Raw genomic sequence first — 25,430 nt, 5'->3', positions numbered from 1 at the left:
GCAGGAGGCCACACGGCGCCATCTATACACAGCAGGAGGCCGCATGTAGCCATCTATACACAGCAGGAGGCTGCATGTAGCCATCTATACACAGCAGGAGGCGCACATAGCCATCTATACAGAGCAGGAGGCCGGATGGCGCCATTTATACACAGCGGGAGACCGCACAGTGCCATCTATACACAGCGGGAGGCCGCATATAGCCATCTATACACAGCAGGAGGCCGCACGGTGCCATCTATACACAGCGGGAGGCCAAATGTAGCCATCTGTACCCAGCAGGAGGCCGCACGTAGCCATCTATACACAGCAGGAGGCCGCACGGTGCCATCAGTACACAGCAGGAGGCCGCACGTAGCTGTCTATACAGAGCAGGAGGCCGCACGTAGCCATCTATACACAGCGGGAGGCCGCACGTAGCCATCTATACACAGCAGGAGGCCGCACGGTGCCATCTCACACATAAATACACACACACATACACACAGACATACACACACACAGACACTCACTCACACACACACAGTAGGAGGCCACACGTAGCCATCTATACCCAGCAGAAGGCCGCACGTAGCCATCTATACACAGCAGGAGGCCGCACGTAGCCATCTATACACAGCTGGAGGCCGAAAATAGCCATCTATACACAGCAGGAGGCCACACGTAGCTATCTATACACAGCAGGAGGCCGCACGTAGCCATCTATACACAGCGGGAGGCCGCACGTAGCCATCTATACACAGCAGGAGGCCGCACGGTGCCATCTATACACAGCAGGAGGCAGCACATAGCCATCTATACACAGCGGGAGGCCGCACATAGTCATCTATACACAGCAGGAGGCCACACGTAGCCATCTATACACAGCAGGAGGCCGCACGGTGCCATCTCTATACAGCAGGAGGCCACACGGCACCATCTATTCACAGCAGGAGGCCACACAGCGCCATCTATACACAGCGGGAGGCCGCACGGCGCCATCTATACACAGCAGGAGGCTACACGTAGTCTTCTATACACAGCAGAAGGCCGCACGGTGCCATCTATACACAGCAGGAGGCCGCACTAGCCATCTATACACAGCAGGAGGCCACACGTAGCCATCTATACACAGCAGGAGGCCGCACGGCGCCATCTATACACACCAGGAGGCCACACGTAGCCATCTATACACAGCAGGAGGCCGCACGTAACCATCTATACACAGCAGGAGGCCGCACGTAGCAATCTATACACAGCTGGAGGCCGAACATAGCCATCTATACACAGCAGGAGGCCGTACATAGCTATCTATACACAGCAGGAGGCCGCATGTAGCCATCTATACACAGCAGGAGGCCGCACGGCGCCATCTATACACAGCAGGAGGCCGCACGCAGTCACGCACACACACAAACATATACAGACATATACATACATGCATAAACACATTTGAAACACAAAAATACATATAAACAGACATCACACAATGATATCTGCCTGCACACATACACACTCAATCACACACACACACACTCACACATAAACACACACACACATACACACACACACACACACATACACACACACTCACTCACTCAATCACGCACATATTATAATGAGGGCAATCTGGCCATGGACCCCCCGGAGCCCCGGGCCCTTTGGAGCCCCGGGCGGTAGCCCAGATTGCCCTCATTATAATCCGCCTATGCCCGTAGCGCTTTCAATTTTTTGGAATATGGGGCTGTGTGAGTTCTTATTTTTTGCTCCCTGAGCTGGCATTTTTCCTGATACCATTTTGGGCAAGATACGATGTTTAGATTGTCTCTTATTGCATTTTATTGCAAAACACTTAATTCTGGCATTTTGCCTTTTTTTTGTTACACTGTTTACAAATCGGATTAATTTACTTTATTATTTTGATAGATCGGACTTTTACGAACACAGCAATACCAAATATGTGTATTTTTTTTTCAATTGTTTTATTTTTAATGGGGCAAAAGAGGTATGGTTTGAGCGTGTGTTTGTTTCATATTTTTTAAAACTTTTTTTTAAACTTTTTACTGTATTTAATAATGTAAGGCACTTGAAGCTGCGATCGTCTGATCGCTTGTGCTATACGCAGCAGTGCATGAACACTGCTATGTATAGAGAAACTCATACTCTCCTATGAACACCAGCAAAATGCAGGGGTTGAAAGTAGTGTTGAGCGAGTATGTTCTGCTCCGAGTATGCTCAGGCCGAGCTCCGAGTATTTGCAGCTGCTCGGTGATATGTTTGAATCGCTCCCGTGTGCATGATTTGCAACTGTTTGACAGCTTTATTACATGTGAGGAATGTGTAAGAAATAGACATTCCTCACATGTAATAAAGCTGTTAAACAGTCGCAAATCATGCACACGGGAGCGATTCAAACATATCACCGAGCAGCTGTAAATACTCGGAGCTCGGCCCGAGCATACTCGGCGAAAGGGTTAACAGAACATACTTGCTCAACACTAGTTGAAAGACATTCAAAAGCCTGAACATATGCACAATACGTCGTTTTTACATAGAAATTCAAGTTTATTCTTTGAGTGGTTTCTAATAGGTTTTTCAGGTGGTTTGCAAGGTAAAATCTGCCTGAAAAAAGATATTGCGTGCACGCACCCTTAAAAAGATTTTTCATGCAAAAAACTCCCCCACACACAAAGCCAAATTTGTAGAAACCAGGAAGTAATGGATTAAAATAATAGTGTTAGCGCCCTGAGGCCGGTTCTCCTATAGGCTCTGCCTAAGGCCTTCCATGGGATGCTTGAGGTCTGTCCATTAGGGGAACCATAAAATAGGTAGGGATATAGTTTACACTACATTACTTAGATATTAGATAGCTAATTCAGGGATTACATCATTAGTTGAGAGGGGTTAAAACAGTTTTATAGAAAACAATTTCCGGTTGCAGAGAGTTAGTTGGGGAGTTAGGCAGAGAGTCTGCCAGAGTGTAGTTCATGACACGGACACCCAAGTTCTGGGCCCACGACCCTTATAGAATGGGACCAGTACAGGTCCCATACGAACGAGAGTGGAGTGTAGAAGAAAGGCTGAACGGACAGGGAGACAGACTTCAGCAGCAGATACAGTGGTGGAGAAAGTGTTTTATCCGCGCAAGTTTAAGGAGCAGAATGAGGACACGTTTCATACTCGATCTGGACGCCGGCACAGTCCTGGGCTTACAGCCTACAAGAGATACTGAGAAGCAGGCCTCTATAGCCCTCATGCGGAGATTCTCAGCTGGGTTGCAGAGGAAGTGGAAGATGGTGGGTCTCAGGACAGGACGAGGACGAACACTGGAAAAGCACATAACCAAGGGTACTTCACTAACAAAAGACTATGTCTTAATCTGTATGCTGGAGCCGTGTGTAGAAGAATTGCACAATAAAAGTGAGTCTGTTAATCCAGATCTAAGATCTCCTGTCTTGTTTGAAGCCAGTTCCGGTCCCATGGATATTGTAACAGTGAGTACAGAGAATCCTTCATCACACTACACACTCCACTCTCAGTCCTTTATAAAAGAGGCGAAGTAGGGCGAAGAGAACTCAGTCCAGGCCCACAGCACATTGTTACCGGCCCTGTGCCTCCCCCCTTCACTGGTATAAAAATAAGAATAAAATAAAAAAATTCTTATACTCACCTGTCCGAAGGTGTTCCCCGCTGTAATCCATCTGACTGCTCACGTCGAGTAGCCGGGAAGAATGACTCGCTCCAGCGAGCGGTGTCCTGTCACTCACTGAGCTCAGCACAGAGCAGGAGCCCACTCACTGTGGCAAGTAATTCTCCCCGGATCCTCTACGTGAGCGGTCAGATGAATTACAGCAGGGGACACCTTCGGACAGGTGAGTATAAGGATTTTTTAAATTTTATTCTTATATTTACACCGGGACACAGCAGGAGCAGAATACTTACATACATTATATAAAAATACACATATGGCTGTTTTTCTCAATATCTGACATGAAATCAGAATAAACCTTTCCCGTTTTAGGTCAATTAGGATTACCAGAACTTTTAATATTTGCCAAATGCCAGAATAATGAGAGCGAGAGAATGTTTTAAGGCATTTTTATTACTTACTGCAAAGTCAAAACTTTACATACACTAAGATTACTATGTCTTGAAACAATTCTGGACTGACCATATGATGATGTCATGTGTTTGACTTCTGATAGGTTTTTTGGCAACATCTGAGTTAATTAGAGATACACCTGTGGATGTATTTTAATGCACACCTGAAACACTGCTTCTTTGTGTAGCATCATGGGAAAGTCTATAAAAATCAGCCAAGATATCAGGAAAAGAATTGTGTACTTGCACAAGTCTGGCTCATCCTTGGGTACAATTTCAAGATACCTGAAGGTGCCTCGTTCTTCTGTACAAACAATTATACGCAAGTACAAACAAGATGTGAATGTCCAGCCATCATACTGCTCAGGAAGGAGACAGGTTCTGTGTTCCAGAGATGAATATTCTTTGGTCCGACATGTGCATATCAACCCAAGAACAAAAGCAAATGACCTTGTGAAGATGATGGCAGAAGCTGGTAAGATTGTGTTAATAACCACAGTGAAACGAGTACTGTATTAACATGGGCTGAAAGGCCACTCTGCCACGAAGAAGCCATTACTCCAAAAGAAACATAAAAAAGCCAGATTAATGTTTGCAAATGCACACAGGAACAAAGACCTTAATTTTTGGAGACATGTTTTTTTTGGGCATAATGGCGATCGTTACATTTGGAGGAAAAAGGGAGAAGCTTAGAAGCCTAAGAACACCATCCCAACTGTGATACACACGGGAGTCAGCATCATGTTGTGGGGTTGTTTTGCTGCAGGAGGGACTGATGCACTTCACAAAATAGATGGCATCATGAGAAATGAAGATTATGTGGCAATACGGAAGCAACATCTCAAGACATCAGCCAGGAAGTTAAAGCTTGGGCGTAAATGGGTCTTCCAAATGGACAATGACCCGAAGCTTATTGCCAAAATGGTAACAAAGTGGCTTAAGGATAACAAAGTAAATGTTTTGGAGTGGCCATCACAAAGCCCTGATCTCAATCCTATTGAATTTTATGAGCAAAGCGGAAAAGGCAGGTGCGAGCAAGGCGACCTACAAACCTGGATCAGTTACACCAGTTTTGTCAGGAGGAATGGGCCCAAATTCCGACCAACTATTGTGAGAAGCTTGTGGAAGGATATCCCAAACGTTTGACCCAAGTCATTCAGTATAAGGGCAATGGTACCAAATACTAATGAAATGTATGTAAACTTTTGACTTTGCAATAAGTAATAAAAATGCTTTAAAACATTCTCTCTCTCTCATTATTCTGTCATTTGGTAAATATTAAAAATTATGGTAATCCTAATTGACCTAAAACAGGAAAGGTTTATTTTGACTTCATATCAGATATTGAGAAAACCATGCATATGTGTCTTTTTATATAGTGTATGTAAACTTCTGGTTTCAACTGTATATACCGTAATACATGCATACTGTGATACATACAGTACATACAGTTATACATGCATACTGTGATACATATATGCTGTGATACATACATACTGTGATACATACATACTGTGACACACATACACGCTGTGACACATACACGCTGTGATACACATATACTGTAATATATAAATACTGTTATACATACATGCCATGACATGCTTCTGTTGGTCCAAATTCACTAATATATTTCCAAATACATTTACTTCAAGAAGTAGAATCCTCTAAGAACCGGGGTCATTGCCATTTGTGTATTATCCATAAAAAGTTCTTTGTTCTCTAACAGCAATATGAGCAATGAGAAAAATAATTAATTTGCGCAGCAGTGTAAATGGTTTTTAATAACCAATATTTGTGACATCTGTGGTCTTGCAGATTTATGATGTACTTAGGAATGTCCCAAATGCACTTAGTTTCTCAGTTCAGTAAAGAGATTTAATGCTTAACACTTTAATGGGAACACAAATTGCAGAATAGTCAATAAATGTAGAACCCGAGATTCTAATGTCATCATTGGCCAGAGACTAAAAGAAGATGTTCAGGCATATAATATAATCTATCCTTAGAATAGGTCATCAATATCAGATTGGTAGAGGTCCCACACTCAACTCCCCCACCGATCAGTTGTCATTGTCTCCAGCGGCAGTAGTATGTAAACATTGTATGAAACTGAACAGCACAGATTTATTCATTGTGCAGCGACCATTGACGAGAACTGCAGATGAGGAAAATTAGAGCGGATCTCGACAACAAGTTCTACTTATTTAATGAAGCTTTGCTGTTGAGCCCCATTCAGTTTTTACTTCAAGTCGCAAAAGCTAATGACAGATTGGTGTGGGTGCCTGGTGTCGTACAACAAATTACCCCAGGGGGTAAATAAACCCTATTTAAGGGACATACTAAAATGTGACTTTTATTGATTTTAATTAAAAAAGTGGTCAATAGTTAAAATTACTGAAGTGAATCTATCTTAGTCCATTATTTTAAAGGATTCTTCTCACTGGAGATCTAAACGTAGTTAGTACTCAACAATACTGAGTCTATCCTCTTTTAACTACTTAGATCATGGCTGCAGTCCGTGATTCTAACTGACATACATTAAGTACATAGATTTTCTTTCAAATAGGTTTCACTAGAGAACATAAAATAAACAATTATAGCTTCCCCAACAAGTTTCGCCTATACAGGCTTTCTCAGGGGGCTGGGGCTATAATGCTCACACTTTGGTAATCGGTGCCCTTGAGAAACAATGAAATGCAGAGTTATATTGTTTGATCCAGAGAGTTTCTCATTTATTTTTCTGGTTCTCAGTGATCTGATGTTGTTCTGATATTAATTATTATTATATATTTATCTGTTTTTAAGGTGTATTAATAATACTAGTTTTTTTTACATTTTGTTACTTGCCTGCACATCTTTTTTAATTTGTGGACTAATATTCTACATGGCCCTTTAAAATAGTGACGTCACTTGGGGGACGGCGCTGGTCGCTGCATGCCAGGTATTTTGACAACACACATTGACAGTGCACTCTTTTGCTTGCTCGTTATTACTGATCTGAGCCAGTGAGGGAGCGCACTGTCATTGTGCACATCGCATAGTGACAGAGCAGGGACTAGCCCAGCCCATGAAACAAACATCACTGGGATTCTCAAACGATGTCATCAAAAAGGAAGTAGGAAAAAAAAAAGAAAAGAAGTTAAGCAGTGTAGTTAAGAAGGATATGGAATTTTTAATACCAGTACATTAGAAAAAAGTTTAGATTTTGGCATTAAATAAGTAGGCATTTAGGTGTAAAAATAATTTGTATTTCAGACCACCACTTTAAGGACACTATAAGATGTCAGTATTTTGTATCCTAATTTCTAAGCTCAAACTAGAAAAGTTATAAAACATAGAAGACTGAAAATTATTCCATTATACTTTCTCTCTGTAGGTTCCACTCCTGGCTTATGAATATTGATCCAAATTACTGACTAAAACACTTGCATATCAAAGTGGCTTAAGACTGGCATTGTGTTCTAGTTTTTTTTACAGGATTATGGTTCAGATTTTTTGTAAAGAAAGTTCTATAAATCTTATATGAAAATCTTGAGTTGTGGTTTTCAATGCTAGTTTTCCCTTTGGAAGTGAATAGAGAAAAATACAGAAAAATTGTAACAATTAGAGTTTGCAGCAATAAAAACACCACAGAAGATATGTGCCTTTCAAATGTAAATGAGATTTTTACAAATAGAATTGAAAATTATATTCCTTCTGGATAGTGACATTTTAAAGCTGTAGAAAGCCACAGCTTGAAAACAGCAAGAAAGTAAAGGGCTAAACCCAACTTTAGTACAATATGTTTTTGAAAATCTAAGGAAACAGGAAAATCAATAGAATTAAAGTGTGTAGTCTCATACAGCAGTCATATTCCTCGCTTCCGTGATTTACACCGATATAGTAATATCATTTCCTTGAGACTTCATTGTATATTGTGATTATATGTTCACCTTCTTTACTGCTGTCAAAAGCTCGCGACGGACTGAAGTTTGATTCAATAAAAGACAAGAATATAACTTCTATGATTGTTGGGACTCCTTAGATTACATAGTATCACTTACTTCCAACACTTCTACTATTGTACTATATATATTTTCATGACAAGTGAGTCCTGATGAAGAGTGTATGACTACAGTCAGACTACACAGTTTGTTTGCAGTCTGTTACCATGGAAACATAATTCTGCACAGGAACCTTAGACACAAAATAGTTCATTTTTTTAATCAGGATCATTTTCACATATTTAATATAAACTAATGAATAGTCATGTAGGGCAGACATCACAATTGCTTTGTATTTTTTGTTGTGTGAATCTTTTCTCAGTAATAATAACACATGCTTCACATGATTTAACAAGGACAAGTGAGTAAGGAACAAAATTTTGTAAGCCTACCTGCAGATACTGCAATGACCTCTCTTGTTGACATGAGTCAGACTTCACCAATGCTTGGTCCATGTTTATTGCAGGTTTCTGGTACACTTCCCGTGCCCTGCTTACTGTGAGTGTGGATGCCCAAGAACTTTTCTTTAACATCTGGCTGTCCAAACTTACAGGTAAACTCACAGGTAGATTTGTACAAGTGTTGCATTTTACATCATTATTGCTTCTTGATGACTTTAATGCATGTTCGCTAAGTGTGTTATAAGCTTCCATAAAGTACTGAGACGTGGAGCGGTCCGGGCATCTCCCCATAGTCATGACAGCAGTGGGACCATGGTACATGCAGACATCATTGTCTAAGTTATCCTGTGAACCCCACCACCCTGAAATGTTTGTTCTTGGTTTCAGTTCAGCTCTCCTCTCTTTGCTCTTACTTCGCTTGCCATACCTCACAGTTTGCATTTCTTCTGGACTGGCTTTGTTTCCATTAGAGTTTCCTTTCGTTGGTCCTTCAAGGGAATGTGATTTTGTGAACAGTTTCTGGACAGAATGAACCAAATGTCGTATCCTACCAGGACTGTCACTGCGGTGTTCCACTGCACTCCTTTTGTATTGCAAAGTGTGATATCCATCCCGATTGATAGGAATCTGCCTTTCAAATTGATCCAAGAGGTTGGTGGGAAGTCGGTTACCTTTTCCAACACTTCCATGGGGCACTAGAGCACACTCATCTTTAAGCTCATGGTGGGAATTGTAATGTCTCCTTGGAAATGTACTGCTGGCAATCTGATCCCCATAGGGCATTATGCATTCTACTGGGTAGGAGTTCCTTTGAGCATAGTACGGGTGATCCGCAGGATGAGGATCTACTGGGTTGAGCAAATATGGCTTTCTATCTGTATGGTGAGGGAGGGCATCACATACTGAGTCACATACAACCCCATGATGATGGCTGCGGTTGCTTGATAATCCTTTCATAGTTGAGCTGAAAGATATTCCAAAGTCATTGACTATTTATTGTAGCCAGTGCTCAGGTTCTCAACCAAGGCCTATAAGAGAATAAATATGTTAGGAAAGTTTATGTAATCTGATTCACAAGTATAGAAAACATGAACCTGTTACATGAAAAAGTTAAATTGAAAATTTGAACATGGCTGGTATCTCAATTAGTACAGTAGAATTATAGTATAAATGGTTTGCTCAATGGTGCTGTCCACCACTTATATATTGATGACCTATGGTCAGCAATGGTCATCAATATTAGATCAGTGGGGGTCTAACACTTAGCACTCCTACTGATCAGCTGTTTGCAGCGCTGGCAGGACATAAACAGTATACAGCGCGGGAACAGTAACGCTCCATAAACTGTGTAGTGGTTGTTCTCAGGTACTGCAGCTTATCTCCTATTGAAGTGAACAGAAGCTGAGATGCAGTATCTGAGAATGGCCAGTGAACAGTGTATGTAGCTGTGCTTTCTGCCTCTGTGCAAGGTTTACATCCACCCACTGCAAATAGCTAATTGGTTGGGGTGCTGAGTTTTTTGACCCCCATCAATCTGGAATTGATGACCTATCCTAAGGATAGGCCATCAATATCTAAGTAGTGGATAACCCTTTTAACATATTAGTCACAAGTATAGTCAGATATAGTCAATTCCACCTTTCCATTGCCTATCATGCACTTTTTAATGAAAATTCTATTAAAAGGCTCTATCACAAATGCAACGAATATTGAAATCTAGAATATTATCATTATTTAATCAGGTGTTTAAACTGGTTATTCCACGAACATCACCAAAATGTGGGTCCAGTGACCCCTTGGGAATGAAGAAATAGGGTACCTATGTGACCAGCAATGATGGTTGTACATGCACATTACTGCTCCATTCATATGGGGAACATGAGGCCACTATCTTGTGATCCAGGCAGTTGGACCTCCAGCTATCATATATTTATCACCTATCTTATGAACAGGTTATAAATACTGTTTGTAGGATAACCCATTGAACTAAAGGGAGGACAGAAATTGTGGTCACAAACAGTCCTGCAGTCTTTGGAAGCTCCTGGGTCCCTTTGCCCTGTATGGGAGGAACTGCATTAATCGCATTGTCCAAACTTGGGGCAAAAGTCTGCACTCGGCGAGGTGGTAATGTTAGAGCAAGCGGGCAGTCATGTGACTGCATGTAAGTGATTTGCATACTTGTGGTCACATGCTGACTAGACATGTCTAGCTTCTCTCAATTCACTTCTATGGAGAGAAGTCGAACGTGTCTAGTCTGCCCATTACTGCAAGTATGCAAGTCGCATGCATGTGGTCACTTGACCGCCAACTTGCACCAGCAATACGGGGAATCATGGCAGCGTGTGCACCGCGTGCTGTCATGAATCAGTAGTCAGCAGTCAGAGTGACTGCAGACTTTTTCCCAAGCCAGACAACCTGTTTAGAAAGCTTTTGGGCCCCCAATACAAAATCTTAACAGGGTCCTAACCTACCTTATACCATTTTTATTATACCATTTATATCAACATTTAGATTAGTGGTGTTTTATGTTTCAGAGGAGCAACTGCACCCCTATAACTACACCCAGGTTATACCTTTAGCTCTAAAGGCAGCAGAATGAACTTCTCCCTCATATATATACAGTCATAACTTTACCATAAGTACACAAAGTAATTTTGGTATTTATGCCCCATCTAAACCAATAGTAAAGTAGGTAAATGAACTTTAACAGCACTCTGCTGGAATGACCCAATTACAATGCATTGGTTAACATAACTTGGCAAGTTATCTAAGAGCTGTTAGAACTTTTAATAAGCAAATGTTTATCTCACAAAGTAACAGCTACTGAGAATTTGCCATCTGAGATAAAAAGAAATGAGCACCTTGAAACTGCAGACGCAGATGGAACAGGCATTTCCATGAGATCTCTTCCTTAGCACAGCAGGAATAAAACAGACTGAAAAATGACATGCTTACATGCCTTTGATCAGCACTATTTTCAGTGGCGCATTCTAGCTTCAAGGGGTATTGAGAGCCATTTCTGAGCATCTAAAGATATAGTAGGGCATTGAGTGACGCTTGCTCGTTCCTTGCAGCGCAGGTAATCACAGTGTGGCTCTTTCAGAGGGGATGTAGTACCCCACTGATATGATTACTTCTATAAAGGAGCAATTGCCAGGTATAAGGTAGTGTTCCCATTATCTCACTCCAAAATCATATTGTGACATGTCGTCTCCTTACTACAATTGAAAGCTATAAAAAGTGATATCAGCATTGAGTTCAGGGTAATATGACAATCTGCAGAGTGTTTGAATGACAGTCACACATATTAATATGCTTTATTCATGTAGCACTAATATATTCCACAGTATATAACCATCTATAGTCAATAAAATACCTAAGAGGCTAAGTTATAATATTATAAAACTTTGTATTAAATCAACAGTAAGAGGAACTTTGTAAAATATTTTATCAGAAAAATATGCTTCCGTCTATATTTATGAGCCATTTCTTCTCCTCTGTGACTCTTGAATTCACCATTCACTCTAAAAAACAATGTTTAACTCCATCTTACCCAAGACAAGGCAATGACAGACTGCCAGCACAGTGACTGCCAACACCTCTCCAACACATCATGGAGAGGTGAGGGGAAAGGTGGAGCGAGGAGCGGAGTAAGAAAACAAGCAGAGGGAGACACAGAAAGATTGTGTTGACCTTTTTAAACAATTCTTTTACCTGATCCCACAGCTGGATTCACAATCACACTGATCACTGCTGCTTTATAATTCCTCCCATGTCTCAGCTACTTTTGACCGTTTACTAATTAAGCAATGTAGTGCAGGAATCCCCCTCTGTGTGCTGTGCTGTGAATGGGAGACGTCACAGAAGCAAGTCTCCTGCCACCAGGTGACAATCAATTATGAATACAGAGATAGAGCACGCAAAAGGGAAAATTGTTAAAAATGCAGACAATAAATCATATAATGGCCAGAAATAGTGCTATTCCTCATGTATATACATGACAGCTTAGTCTGAAAAGTTACTTGAAAGTATAGTTACTTTTTATGTTAGTTTGCTGACATGTCACAGTTTAAAGAGCACCTGTCAGCAGGATTGTGATTAGTAAACAACATACCCTGTCAGGTGGGCGCCGTTACACTGAGTAAAATGATACCTTTGTTGATGAAATCCATCCTGTGGTTCTGTTATAATCTTTATTTTCAGTTCTGCCATAATGATATGCATGTGCTCTGGGGCGGCCTTTGGGGAGGGGCTGTAACTGGTGCTCTCATTATGTATTCCTATCTCCGGCCTCTGACAGGTCACTGTGTTTTCAGTGACCTGCCTACTATTTTAAATACTGCCTGTGTAATTTCTCTGCCAATTTGAAATTTACATCCCCCAAAATGGCCGCTGAAGCCCAGGGGTGTTTTACTTTTAATATCTAACACTCTGATTGTCATCCTGATGTGTTAAGAGTTTCAGACACGCTGTCTATTTGCATGGTAAATTACATAGCCAAAGTAAATTGGGAGTTTGCAGCCAGTACTTGGGTGGATGGAAATAAAAATTGACTATAAAGACATTTTATCATTAGACCCCTTTAAGAAATTATGTAAATATAAAGTCACTTGGAAATAGATATGTAGTAAATTAGTGCCCCCCAATTTACTTTGGCTATGTAATTTACCATGCAAATAGACAGCATGTCTGAAACTCTTAATACGTCAGGATGACAATCAGAGTGTCAGATATTAAAAGTAAAACACCCCTGTAGTTTGTGTGCTAAATAGGCATAATTAAAAAAAAAAAATCTTATTCCTATCAGTATTTGAACTCTAACACTGTAGTTTCAGAGGCTGATACCTTACCATTGCACTCTCCAGTCAAGTGATAGTTGCTGGTAGCTTTTCTAGTCTTATGAGATCAACCATGAAAATACTCAGGGTGACTAAAAGCCATTGTGATTCTGATGTTTGAAGAAAGTCACCCATCAGACTCATACATCAAAATCAAACATCATTTGAATTTGGCTTGCTTGCAGTCTGTGCATAAGTCCCAATGAGTTATAGACAAGTTTGCACTGAAAATCATATAAGCAAATAGAACTCCTAGGTTTTAACAACTGAGTTTATAGCTTAGTGGTTAGTGAACTGGCTTTGGGACACAGAATTTTGGGTTCAAGTCCCATCAGGGAACAGTTACTTTTTATATTATTAAAGTTGTAAAAGTCACTTGTCAAAGTCACTCGTCAGGATCACGTGTCAAAATCACTCGTCAGGATCACGTGTCAAAATCACTCGTCAGAATCACTCGTCAGGATCATTTGTCAAAATCACTTTGTCAGAATCACTTGTCAGACAGGGTATTTAGCCTCAAACTGACATCATTCTGATGTTTGATTTTGATATCTGATCATGTCGTAAAATGGACACTGTACATTCCTACAAAAATCAAGGCGCCAAAGTCCAAAGAAAGTATATACCAAATACTTTTATTAGGGGAAATGTCCTTACCCATTTTCAACATGTGTGGACCCGCTGTGCCTGCAGCCCCAAAGTTAGAGCATTTCCCCTATCTATATTCTGTTTCTGGCTGAACTCCATGGAAACTTTTTTTTTATAAAAGGTCTCAGAGCAGGAGAGCCACAGCAGATAGCAAAAGCAAGTCAATTGCACATTAGCTTATTTTCATGCTGTCTTGCTAATTAAAGCAATTTAATAACAAATAACTTGAGAATACCCCTTTAACGAGATATGTGAAAAGAAAAGAAAGGGCGCATGTGTAGACTCACAGGGCTATTTAATTAATTTAAAAAGTGCCAGTACACTCACCTGTAATAACAAATAACTTGAGAATACCCCTTTAACGAGATAATCTTGGTATCACACGCTGGTCCCTCAATCTATGCATTGGCTGTATCACAGTATATCAGTTTTGCAAAGATAACGTTAGCAGTAAAACTAAGTAAAAAAGAAGAAGTAAAAAACATTTGTAAAGTGAAATAAATGATATTTGGTGAAAGCTTCTAATATCCGATCAGATTACAATTACATAAATGTTCCATTTGCTTATTGTCTACTATGATCCAGTTCTTTCTGGAATGACCTATGTATGTAGAGCATGGGTACCATGTCACTATTAACCTATTATTAGTGATAAGCTACCAGTGCTACTGTGCCTGAATATCTTAGAATGTAATATAGACAACCAATTGTTTCTAAAAGTAAACTTTACTAACTCATTATACTTTTAAAACTGATCTACAAGTAAACATCTGCGATATTATTCAGAGAGGAGAATCTGCATATCTGAATACGTTTCAATATGAAATTCAAGAGCTTTCTTTGGGAAATAAAACACAAATATAAATGTGTAGAATATCAATCAACATCACGTTTGTTTTCTTCCTTTGGTTTCACAATTGACAGAAGAAATGAGAAGAGAGTTGAAATATGAAATGTTTTTGACATTTACAAGATGTTTTATTCTTATTAAACTGATTGATAACTGTAAACAGTATTTTGGTTTCACAAAAACCTTAGTCTACCGGGTATTATGTTTAATGTATTTATTATTTATCCATAGCTAATATTTTTTTCCTATGACTTTATAAAATATAAAAATAAGATAAAATGATAGCTGCACCATTGATAGGTCACACATCATCTGGGTGCAAGCCTAAGTATCCTGGCCAGGTCAGCACTCCAATTCTTCCAGTGGAAAAATTGTGATATATTCACCCCTATGACATAACACCAAAATGTAAAACAGGTTCTATTACTAGGCTAAAACATTGTATTGGATGGGAGAATAAATCATGATTTTTTTTCACTGGGAGAATGGGAGTGCTGCTTTTTTCCATGTGTGTGTATGGCAACATATGCCAGTAGAACTGACCTGGCCTAAAGTATTCTTGTCTTACATATCGAAAACATTTGTTAAAACCTTCTTATACACTACGTATGCATTTTTTTCTGAAATGTTACAAACCATTTAGTCTGCAAGCTGCTGTATAGGCATAACAATTTTGAGAAACATAGGCGGTAATAACCCATGGGGCACTGGAATAAATATTGAAGTTTTTCCTGGAGCAGGTTACAAAAATCTCATTTTTAAACAGTTTGGTGAATATGAAAAAAAGCTGCTGCTTAATATGTACTGAGCGGTGACTAAAGCCATGCTGGCCGCTCCTCTATGACTGAAAGTCCAAGGCTGCTGGGAGGAAAAAAGTTAATTTCCTCCAGGCAGTGAGGCTCTCAGTGTGGCAGTGGGACCCTTCAAAACGCTATTAACCTTCAGATTAACCCCATATCTGCAGGTTAATAGCGTTTCTTTTTACATGACAAGTTTCCTTCAAGATGTTCTCCCTATGTTTTAAAGCAACCCCCTGATAAATAAGTTGTAATTGCTTTTTTTTTTGCTAAGCACTACCCAGATATTTCAGGCTTCAGGAAAAACCAGGAAAATATTGTTGTTTGAAGATCAAGGGCCTTTAAATAGAGGAGATGTTCACCACAACAAAGGTGTGCACAAGGTTTCGTTCCTATCATTGCCTAATTTAACCTTCCTCTTGTGTTAGCTTTCTGTTACTCTTTCTTATGTTAACGGGTCGGTTTTGACTCGTGTCTTAAATCACCCCTAGGATACCCTAAAAACAGTTATTTATGATCCAATTTGTTTCTTACCTCTTAGTTACCTTGTTAGGGTTTCTCATCCATGGAAGGATTGATTTTAATATTTTTGTTGTGGCCCCCTGGGCCTTTCATTTGAGAGCATACCCTTAATTTTCAATATAAAAATATTGTCAAATGAACCTCATGAGAATAATAGAAACTTATAAAAGTTTGTTATATTACCTGACTATTACTGAAGGGTTTTAGAACATATTTCTTAAATGGAAAAAAAAGTATACATATATATATTTTATATTATTAACTCTAGTAACATCTATAGTGTTACGGGTCAATTTTGACCCATATCTAACTACTTTATGAAAAAGGCAAAAAACTGATTTTTTTTTTATAGAACTTTAATACAAATGAAAGATGAAAATTATATTAACATTAATAGCAATAATAATAAAAAGTAGCTTTTCTAGGTCAAACAAACAAACAAACAACAATCAATCAAGCAAATCAACAGAAATCAAGTACTAGTTTTTAGATGCATTAGTATTTAGATGCATGTGTGGCAAAAAGTGACACTTTTTGTGTGTTCTTTGCAGAGGTATTTTTTGCAGCCGAAGCACGATGTGTTTGTCTTTCTGTCCTTATTGCTAGGGCAGACCTGACACCTCTTTCTTTTAGAATCAGGTGGTCTCACTCTGGTTGTGGCTGTTGTGGTTGATGTTGAGGCAGGCCTGGTTGAGGAGGATGCTGGTGATGATGCTCTTTGTGTTGCTGTGGGTGTGGACGAAGCACTTGTTGAGCTCTGGAGTTGTCGGACCAAGGCTGCAGCGACTGGGTCTCGGGGCACTCGTTCCCTTTGGTCAATGTGCGCCTTGACAAGGGATCTTCCTAGTTCCTCAAGAAACATCCTCCGCTTGTGTTTTTTCTTTGAATTCCATCCTTGGTGAATGTGGGTCCACAACACAAATGAATTGCATGCTGACACATCAAGGATGTTGTAAAATACAACCATTGGCCATCTCCTAGTCATTCGCTGGCAAGTGTAGGTGGCAGTCAGCTTGTCCAGGTTGTCCACTCCTCCTTTGTTTTTGTTATAGTCCAGGATGATTCTGGGCTTTTTGTCACTTCCTGATGACACAGCTGCATCTTTGTGAAGTGTGGACATCAGTACCACATTCCGTCGTTTTTTGGGGCAGTATGAAACAGCAGTGGTGGTGTCTGTAAAAACAAACTTTGAGGAAAGTGGAGCCCTGTCCTTCATCTGCAACAATTCAGCAGGCAGCTCAGGTTTGTTTTTTTTCACTGTGCCCACCATGGTGATTTTCCTCCTGAGAAGTTCTTGTCCAAGGTCATAGCTGGTATAAAAATTGTCACAAGTAATGTTGTGACCCTGCAGTCCAGTAGTCATATCGAGGACTACACGTTTTCCTTGTTTTTTTTCAGGGATGCCGCTTTCAGACTTGCCTGTGTAAATCTGTAGATTCCATGCATAGCTAGTTTTTGCATCACAGGCTGCCCAATTTTTATGCCGTATTTGCCTGGCTTACTTGGCATGTATTGCCGGAAGGGGCATTTTCCGCGGAAAGGGAGAAAACGTTCGTCTACTGTCACCTCTGGCCCTGGGTTGAACATCAGTGGAAGGAGCTGCACCCATTTCTCCCAAACATCCCTGATGGGAGCAAGTTTGTCAGATTTTCTTCTGGTGTCTCTGTTGTCAAATCTGAGGACTCTTGATATCATTTGAAAATTTTGAAGAGACATTGTTGCCCGGAACATATTCCTGCCTGTCCATGCGTCCCAGAGACTATCAGTGGCCTCATTGCAGGATTTGTACACTCCAGCAAGGAGAAGAACACCAATGTAGGCATCCAGGACATCATCATGAAGGTCATTCCACATGTTGCCGTGGACTTTTTTTCCTTCAAGCTTTGTCATAGCAATAATGACTTTTTTTATTGACAATGGCATAAACAGATCAAAACATGACTTGATGTCACTTACTCTAGTCACAGCAAACCTTGTGATCCCAGGGGTCATTTTTATGACATTTGCAGCATCTGCCCTGCCATGTACATCTGGAGGTACTGAGCTCCAACTGATCTTGCCACTTTTGGATTTGAATCTTTCAGAGGGAGCAGCTTCAGCACCAGTGACCTCCTCATCAGACTGATCAGAACTGTCTGTGTCTTCCGGTTGATACTCCACATCATCTTCCTCTTCAGAAACCTGTTCATCTGTATCAGTCTGCTGCTGTGTGTCCTCTGATTCATTATCATCTAAGATATAATCCAGAATTTGGCTTACATCAAATCTTCTCCTCATTGTTGCATGAGTAAAATGGAGATGTATACTCTGCTAAGTACCAACTCTAAGCTGATTTGGCCATACATGCCTGGACATGTCCCTAACTCAAGTTGTTGGAGGTAGAGCTGGCTGTGGGCTGTTGGTTTATATTGTGTTTATGAGTTCAGTTTTGGGACTTATTATTGTTTTTTTACTCTTATATTAGACCTGGGTCGAAATTGACCCCAACAACACAAATGTTATAATTTTAATAAGAGCATTTTTACAATTTAGTAAAATAGTTTTATTTATTGTATTTTGTTTAAAAATAAATTCCTCAAAAAGTCAAAAAGTCTTGATGCAATAAACAAATGTATGTAGAATTTGTATGCATTTAAAACCTAAAACGGGTCGGTCACGACCCTAACACAAGAGGAAGGTTAAATAGACTCTGATTTTAAGTGATAAATCAAATATTAACATAAAAATTATCATTTCTCGTCAGAACAACCTCTCATGTAAACAGGGGATATACTGCTGGTAATAATGTAAAAGGTTTTCCATGAACCTTCTTAATATATCCAATATGTAAAATGTTATTAAGTAAGTGTGAATTGACTTGCTATATTGTCCATTGCCAGTCATTGTATAATAAGGACTTTAGAAGCACTATAAATGAAAATGTGAAAAACACTCAGAATTTTACACTATTTTAGGGTCTGAATGAGAAGAAGATGGTGATTTACAAAAGAACAGATGCTATTTAATTGTGATAACTAGAAGTCTAGGGTTAATTATTTTCATGAAAAGGAATTAGATGTCACTACAATGAAAATAAGTAGTTATTACTATATACCACTATTGCTTTGCTTAATTAGTAATTATGTTCTTATTAGTATATATTATACTGCATTGCACATTTCTCTGTTCACCTATTCAGAATGTTTTGAAAAACAATAATTTAGGACACAGACTCAGGTTTATAACCGAAAGGCTAATGCTGACTTTTATCAGTATGAGAACGGTATTTAGATCTTTTGGGCTTCCTTAAAATCCTGGAAATTGTTTATGCAAAACCGCAATATTATTTTGGTTTGGGCATATGCAGAGAATCCATGGCTGTGAGACAGAATTTTGACGTAAAGGGAATCTATCAGCAGGTTTTTGCTCCCTCATCTGAGAGCAGCATGATGTAGAGAAAGAGACCTTGATTCCAACGATGTATCACTTACAGTAGATTGATGGGTGTAGCCGTTCTGACACAATTAGAGTTTTTAGATGTATTTTTCACTCTCAAATTCATGGAGATCATCATTTTTATCTCTTATTTTTATCCATTTTTAATTATAACTTTGATTCTAAATACATCTCCTTTTTATTCAAATCACCTGTGAAGACTGAATCTTTCCTAGGTAAAGTATTCCAAATGAAGAATGACCTTAAAGGGGTATCCCCATCACCAAGATCCTATCCCAATATGTATTAGGTGATATAATAATATTAGCAAATATCTCCAATTAGAAATGTAGTATAGTTTTTCTGATTCGCTATGTCTCTTTCCTCATATGCAGGCATTGCGCGACCTTAGGTATCCATGGTTACAACCACTGATACAGTGAAAATTAGCTAGTTGCTAGTGGTTGTAACCATGGATACCTAAGGTCCTGCAATACTCTGCACATGAGGAAAGAGACATTGCGAATCAGAAAAACTACACTACATTTCTAATTGGAGGTATTTGCTAATATTATTATTATTATTACACCTACTTACTTACATATTGGGATACAATCTTGGAGATGGGAATACCTCTTTAATTAAGACGTAACCAAGATTATAAAGTTGTGGAAAGCTGATTGTGTAGCATGTAAAGCTAAATAGTCAATGTAAAGACAAAGGTTGATTTTTGGGAGGATCACACTGGAAAAAAGCCTGAAACCAGGTTACAAAAATGTCCAATAAAAATGCATTCTATCTCAGCAAATAAAAAGTATTTCACTCAGATGCAAAGGTTTGTACAGGACTTGTGTTTACCTGACACAAATAAATGATTCTGATCCTATTCTTACATTTCTGTGGATTAATGCTATCCAGGCTTTGTTTCTTATAGCTAACTTTTACATAAGTGTGATATATAATAATTCATCATTTTGCTTTGTAGAAGCTTCTCTTTTAAACTGCAATTAATTTGTTACAATTTTATTTCCTAAAGTCTTTTCACACTTGCATGAGATTGATATTAGATTGTGCAGATTTGATATCCTTCCAATAACAGAGAGACCTTCTGTTCTAAGCAGCTTAATGTTCATACTAATTGATAAGAATTTATTCTACTTCCGATTCTCTAATTGACATTTTCCATTTCATAAAACAAATAGTACTATTGTTATACAAGACACACTGAATTAAATGAAGTAATTATGATTTCTGTGTATACTTATCCTGCACTTTATACAGGACATTAGAGTTGGTGGGAATTCATTCGCTTTACCCAGTCCAGCGGCCAGTTATGGTTGCTACACTAGAGCCCTGAGAACCATCTCGCACCTTCTGGCATATGCCGTTCTTCTTTTGATTAGACACCCTGGCACAGCATCACATGTGCATCATGATGCAATGATTACTTTCTGCCAGGCCAATTAATCAAAAGAAGAGCCCCGGATGTTAGAAGATAGGAGGCAGATCTCAGGTCTCCGGTCTAGGAACCAGAGATTACTGATCTGCTGCTGGAGCGCGTCCTGAGAATCATTTTGCACCAATTTTACTGGATATACAGTACATCTACCACATAATCTATAGCATAACATTTTCATAGGTGTGACCCACTGTCTACCAGTGGAATACCAGCTTTTATCAGAACCGATGAGCTATATTTGACATCCTTCATAATATTTTAATTAGTGGGGGTTTTCCTGCCCAGACCCCAAATGATCTTGCACAGGGAACTGCAACACAGGTACATTTAATTTACTATGCAGTGGTGCTGTGCAGCAGAAAAAGTAAACCATTGGATTAAGTTGGAAGAAACCCACTGTTGGGAAAAGTATGACACATCCTTTCAAGGGAATTTATGTTCTCTACGAAGGAAAAAACATTTTAAGACACATCAAAGATTTTCATGATCCTTTCACTTTTTTTTAATATATAATTGAATACACTTTCTATTTACCGTATTTTTCGGACTATAAGATGCACCCCAAATTTTGGGGTGGAAAATAGAAAAAAATATTTTTTATAAGATGGGGGTCCATCTTATAGTCTGAATAGGTAAGGTATCTTACCTGGGGGGCAGTGGAGCGAGGATCACAGGAGGCAGGGTCCCTCAGGAAGTCGGTGGCTGCAGCAGAAGAGGTTAGATGCTGTGGAACCTGTGCCAGGGCCTGTGCCTGGCTGAGGCCCTTAGCCTGGCTGGTTCCTGTGCGGAGGCTTCTGGCTGGGGCTGAGGCTGGGGCCTCTGGCTGGGGCTGGGGCCGAGGCCTATGGCTGGGACTTGGGCCAAGGCCGAGGCCTCTGGCTGTGGCCTCGGGCTGGGGCCTCGGGCTGAGGCCCGGGTCTCGGGCTAGGGCTGGGGCCTCTGGCTGAGGCTGGGGCCTGTACCGGGCTGCAGTCGGTGCCGGGCTGTGAGTGGCGAAGCAGTGCGGCCTGCGCAGGTTTCAGGTCTGAGCGGCCATCTTCCTAGAGCTGTGATCTACAGGAAAATGGGCGCCGGAGCTACCGGTCCGTGCATGCGCCAGCTCTGGCGGCCACTTTCCTGTAGATCACAGCTCTAGGAAGATGGCCACGCACACTGGAAACCGGTGCAGGACGCACGCCGCTCACAACCCGACACCAGCCCCAGCACCGGCCAGGCACAGTTGCTGGCCCCAGCCGTTCACATCTGCTACCGCTGACGACGCCACTACCGCAGGCGCTACCACCACCGCTACCACCACTGCGTTCCCAGGGGGCCCTGAGATCCCACTTTACCACCACTGCAGGTAACGTTCGGACCATAAGATGCACCCCCCATTTTTCTCCCAAATATTGGGGGAAAAAAGTGCGTCTTATGGTCTGAAAAAGACAGTATTTGAAAAGTAATGTGGACATGCCCAAGGTAAGAAAGGCTGAAACCCGACCACCACTGAACAAGATGCAGAAGTTGAAACATCAACACTGGGCCATGAAATATCTGAAGACAGATTTTTCAAAGTTTTTATGGACTGATGAGATGAGAGTGACTTGACGGACCATATGGGCTCATGGCTGGATCAGTAATGGGCACAGACCTCCACTTCAACTCAGACGCCAACAAAATGTAGGTGCGGTACTGCTATGGGCTGGTATTATTAAAGGTGAGGTAGTTGGACCTTTTCGGGATGAAGATGGACTCAAAATCAACCCCCAAACCTACTGTCAGTATATAGAAGACACTTTCTTTAAGCAGTGGTGCAGGAAAAAGTCTACATCTTTCAAGAAAACCATGATTTTTATGCACAGAGCAATGACGTTCCAAATCTGTTCAATGGGGGACAAGTCTGGAGACACTGCAGGCTGTGGAAGCACATTTTACCCATGTAGGCTGCTCACACTAGCACAAACAACATGTGGCCTGTATATTTATATATAAATATATGGTATATTATCTAAAAGTTATTATTCTCCTTCAAAATTCTTAGATTATTCCTTCTTTATCTGGCATTTCTAAGCAGATAAAGACAAAACACCTTGAAGAGTAATAAATAGTAAGCTCGTGTTTTTGGACTGTATTTCATCTCCACCTATGCCTTCTTTACTCCTTTTTACTACTTACTCTTTTAAGACTCTTTCCATCTTTCTTTCCCCATAAAACACCAGTAATCCCGTGCACTTCTACAAGACTTATAAAACACGAACAATCATGTAGGAATGCATTTCTAGCCTTAATATACAAACCATATTATTTTATGATATTGTCCTTCAAGAACAAACTCTTGCCCTGTGAATTAAATATTGATAAGACTTATCCTGCACGCAGGGAAGCATTACACACAGCGCTGCATGCTTCTACATATGAATAATTTATAGGTTTGCCAATGTTTATTTATGGTGGCAAAACTCTGCATCATAGCAAATAATGTGAAATCCATATGGTCACCTTGTAACCTGCAGTGATTGCATATTAGTGTTTACACTGGTAAAGTAAGAGTTTGTGTGTTTTAATACATTGTTTTTTCGCCAATCAAACTGTAACAGAAGTGTCATATCTTGTCACTTTGCATATATCTACATGCCTAGTAATAATCCTTTGACTTCAGAATGACTGTTAATTGCCATCTTTAATAAGTAATTTTTCACATTCATATGCAATATAAAGCCAATGAACTAGTATGTCTGCAAACATCTTGAGTTAGTTATATACAGTTCTACATTTAAATACAGTGGTGTGAAAGTGTTTGCCCCCTTCCTGATTTCTTATTCTTTTGCATGTCTGTCACACTTAAATGTTTCAGATCACAAAACAAATTTAAATATTAGACAAAAATAACACAAGTAAACACAAAATGCAGCTTTTAAATGAAGGTCTTTATTATTAAGGGAAAAAGAAATCCAAACTTACAAGGCCCTGCGTGAAAAAGTCATTGCCCCCCTCCCATAACCCCTTCACCACCTTGGGTTTTTCCTTTTATCGTTTTTTTTGCTCCCCTTCTTCCCAAAGCCATAAATTTTTTATTTTTCCGTCAATATGACCATGTGAGGACTTTTGAATGACAGCTTTGATTTTACCATATAGTGTACTGGAAAACGGGAAAAAAATTCCAAGTGTAGTGAAATTGCAAAAGAAGTTCAATTCCACAAATGCTGTTTTTTTCACTAAATGCTAAAACTGACCTAGCATTATGATTCTCCAGGCATTGTAGATACCAAACATGTATAGGTTCTTTTTTATTTAAGTGGTAAAAAAAAACAAAGTTTGTAAAAAAAAATGCAAAGTTGTGGTGACCAAAAAAACGTAATTCTGGCGTTTTAATTTTTTTCTTGTTACGCCGTTTACCGATCGGATTAATTCTTTTTTTATATTGATAGAACGGGCGATTCTGAACTCGGCAATACCAAATATGTGTATTTTTGATTGATTTTTAATTGTTTTATTTTGAATGGGGCGAAAGGGAGGTGATTTTTTTTCTTTTTGCTTCAATAGTCTCAATGGAAGATTAGAATCTGTGATCTTCCGATCGCTTGTGTTACAGATAGCAGGGCTTCAACAAAAATGCTCATCTGCTATGACAACCACAGGGGTCATCTGCAGACCCCGGGTTGTCATGCCAACCCATGGGCGCAATTGGCGTGGCTTGTGACACACTTCCGGTGTGGCCATGTTAAATGCCGCTGTTGGAGTTTGACAGTGGCATTTAACATGTTAACAGCTGCGGGTGAAATCTCAATCCACCCGCAGCTGTTAGTAGCACATAACAGCTGATCTGATCAGCTGTCATGTGTCCAAAACGGTGCGGGCTCATCGCCACAGCCTGCACCAAAGAGGGGGAGGCGACCTTGGATGTACCTATACATCCAAGGTCATTAAGGGGTTAAAACATAAATCAACTGTGGTTTATCACATCTTTGGGAAACTGAGTTCAATTTCATTAGCCACACACAGGCCAGATTACTTCAACACTTGTTTTCAATTAAGAAATCACGTAAATAGGACCAAATAGACCAAAAGATCCTCCAAAGCTAGACATCATGCTGCAATCCAAAGAAATTCAGGAACAAATGAGAAACAAAGTAATTGAGATCTATCAGTCTGGAAAAGCCATTTCTAAAACTTTGGGACTCCAGCGAACCACAGTGAGAGTCATTATCCACAAATGATGAATACATGGATCAGTGGTGAACCTTCCCAGGAGTGGCCGGCTGACCAAAATTATCCCAAAAGCACAGTGACTACTCATTCAAGAGGTCACAAAATACTCCACTACAACATTCAAACAACCTCAGGCCTCACTTGCCTCATTTAAGGTCAGAGTTCATGATGCCACCATATGAAAGAGACTGGCCAAAAATGGCATGCATGGTAGAGTTCCAAGACAAAAACCACTGCTGAGCAAAAA

The 25,430-nt window shown here is 40.0% G+C and overlaps 1 protein-coding gene across 6 annotated transcripts in view; it reads right to left on the bottom strand.

The window, feature by feature from the left end:
• DLGAP1 (DLG associated protein 1) overlaps window positions 1-25,430 on the bottom strand; it is an 834,514-nt gene that overhangs the window by 429,157 nt on the left and 379,927 nt on the right. For 4 of the 6 annotated variants that reach the window (XM_073679101.1, XM_073679106.1, XM_073679105.1 and 1 more), the window contains one exon: window positions 8,459-9,495. In XM_073679101.1, the coding sequence (XP_073535202.1) occupies window positions 8,459-9,424 (966 nt within the window). In that variant the 5' untranslated portion in view covers window positions 9,425-9,495. Of the gene's footprint in view, window positions 1-8,458; window positions 9,496-14,280; window positions 14,410-25,430 lie in introns of all 6 variants that reach the window. The other 2 variants (XM_073679102.1, XM_073679104.1) reach the window with 1 other exon arrangement.

Source organism: Phyllobates terribilis, unplaced genomic scaffold (genome assembly GCF_046119375.1).
Source record: "Phyllobates terribilis strain yellow unplaced genomic scaffold, ASM4611937v1 Scaffold_4__5_contigs__length_816908805, whole genome shotgun sequence".
Lineage (NCBI taxonomy): Eukaryota > Metazoa > Chordata > Amphibia > Anura > Dendrobatidae > Phyllobates > Phyllobates terribilis.
The sequence above is the reverse complement of the archived record's forward strand: the minus strand, read 5'-3'. Positions and strand labels throughout refer to the sequence as shown.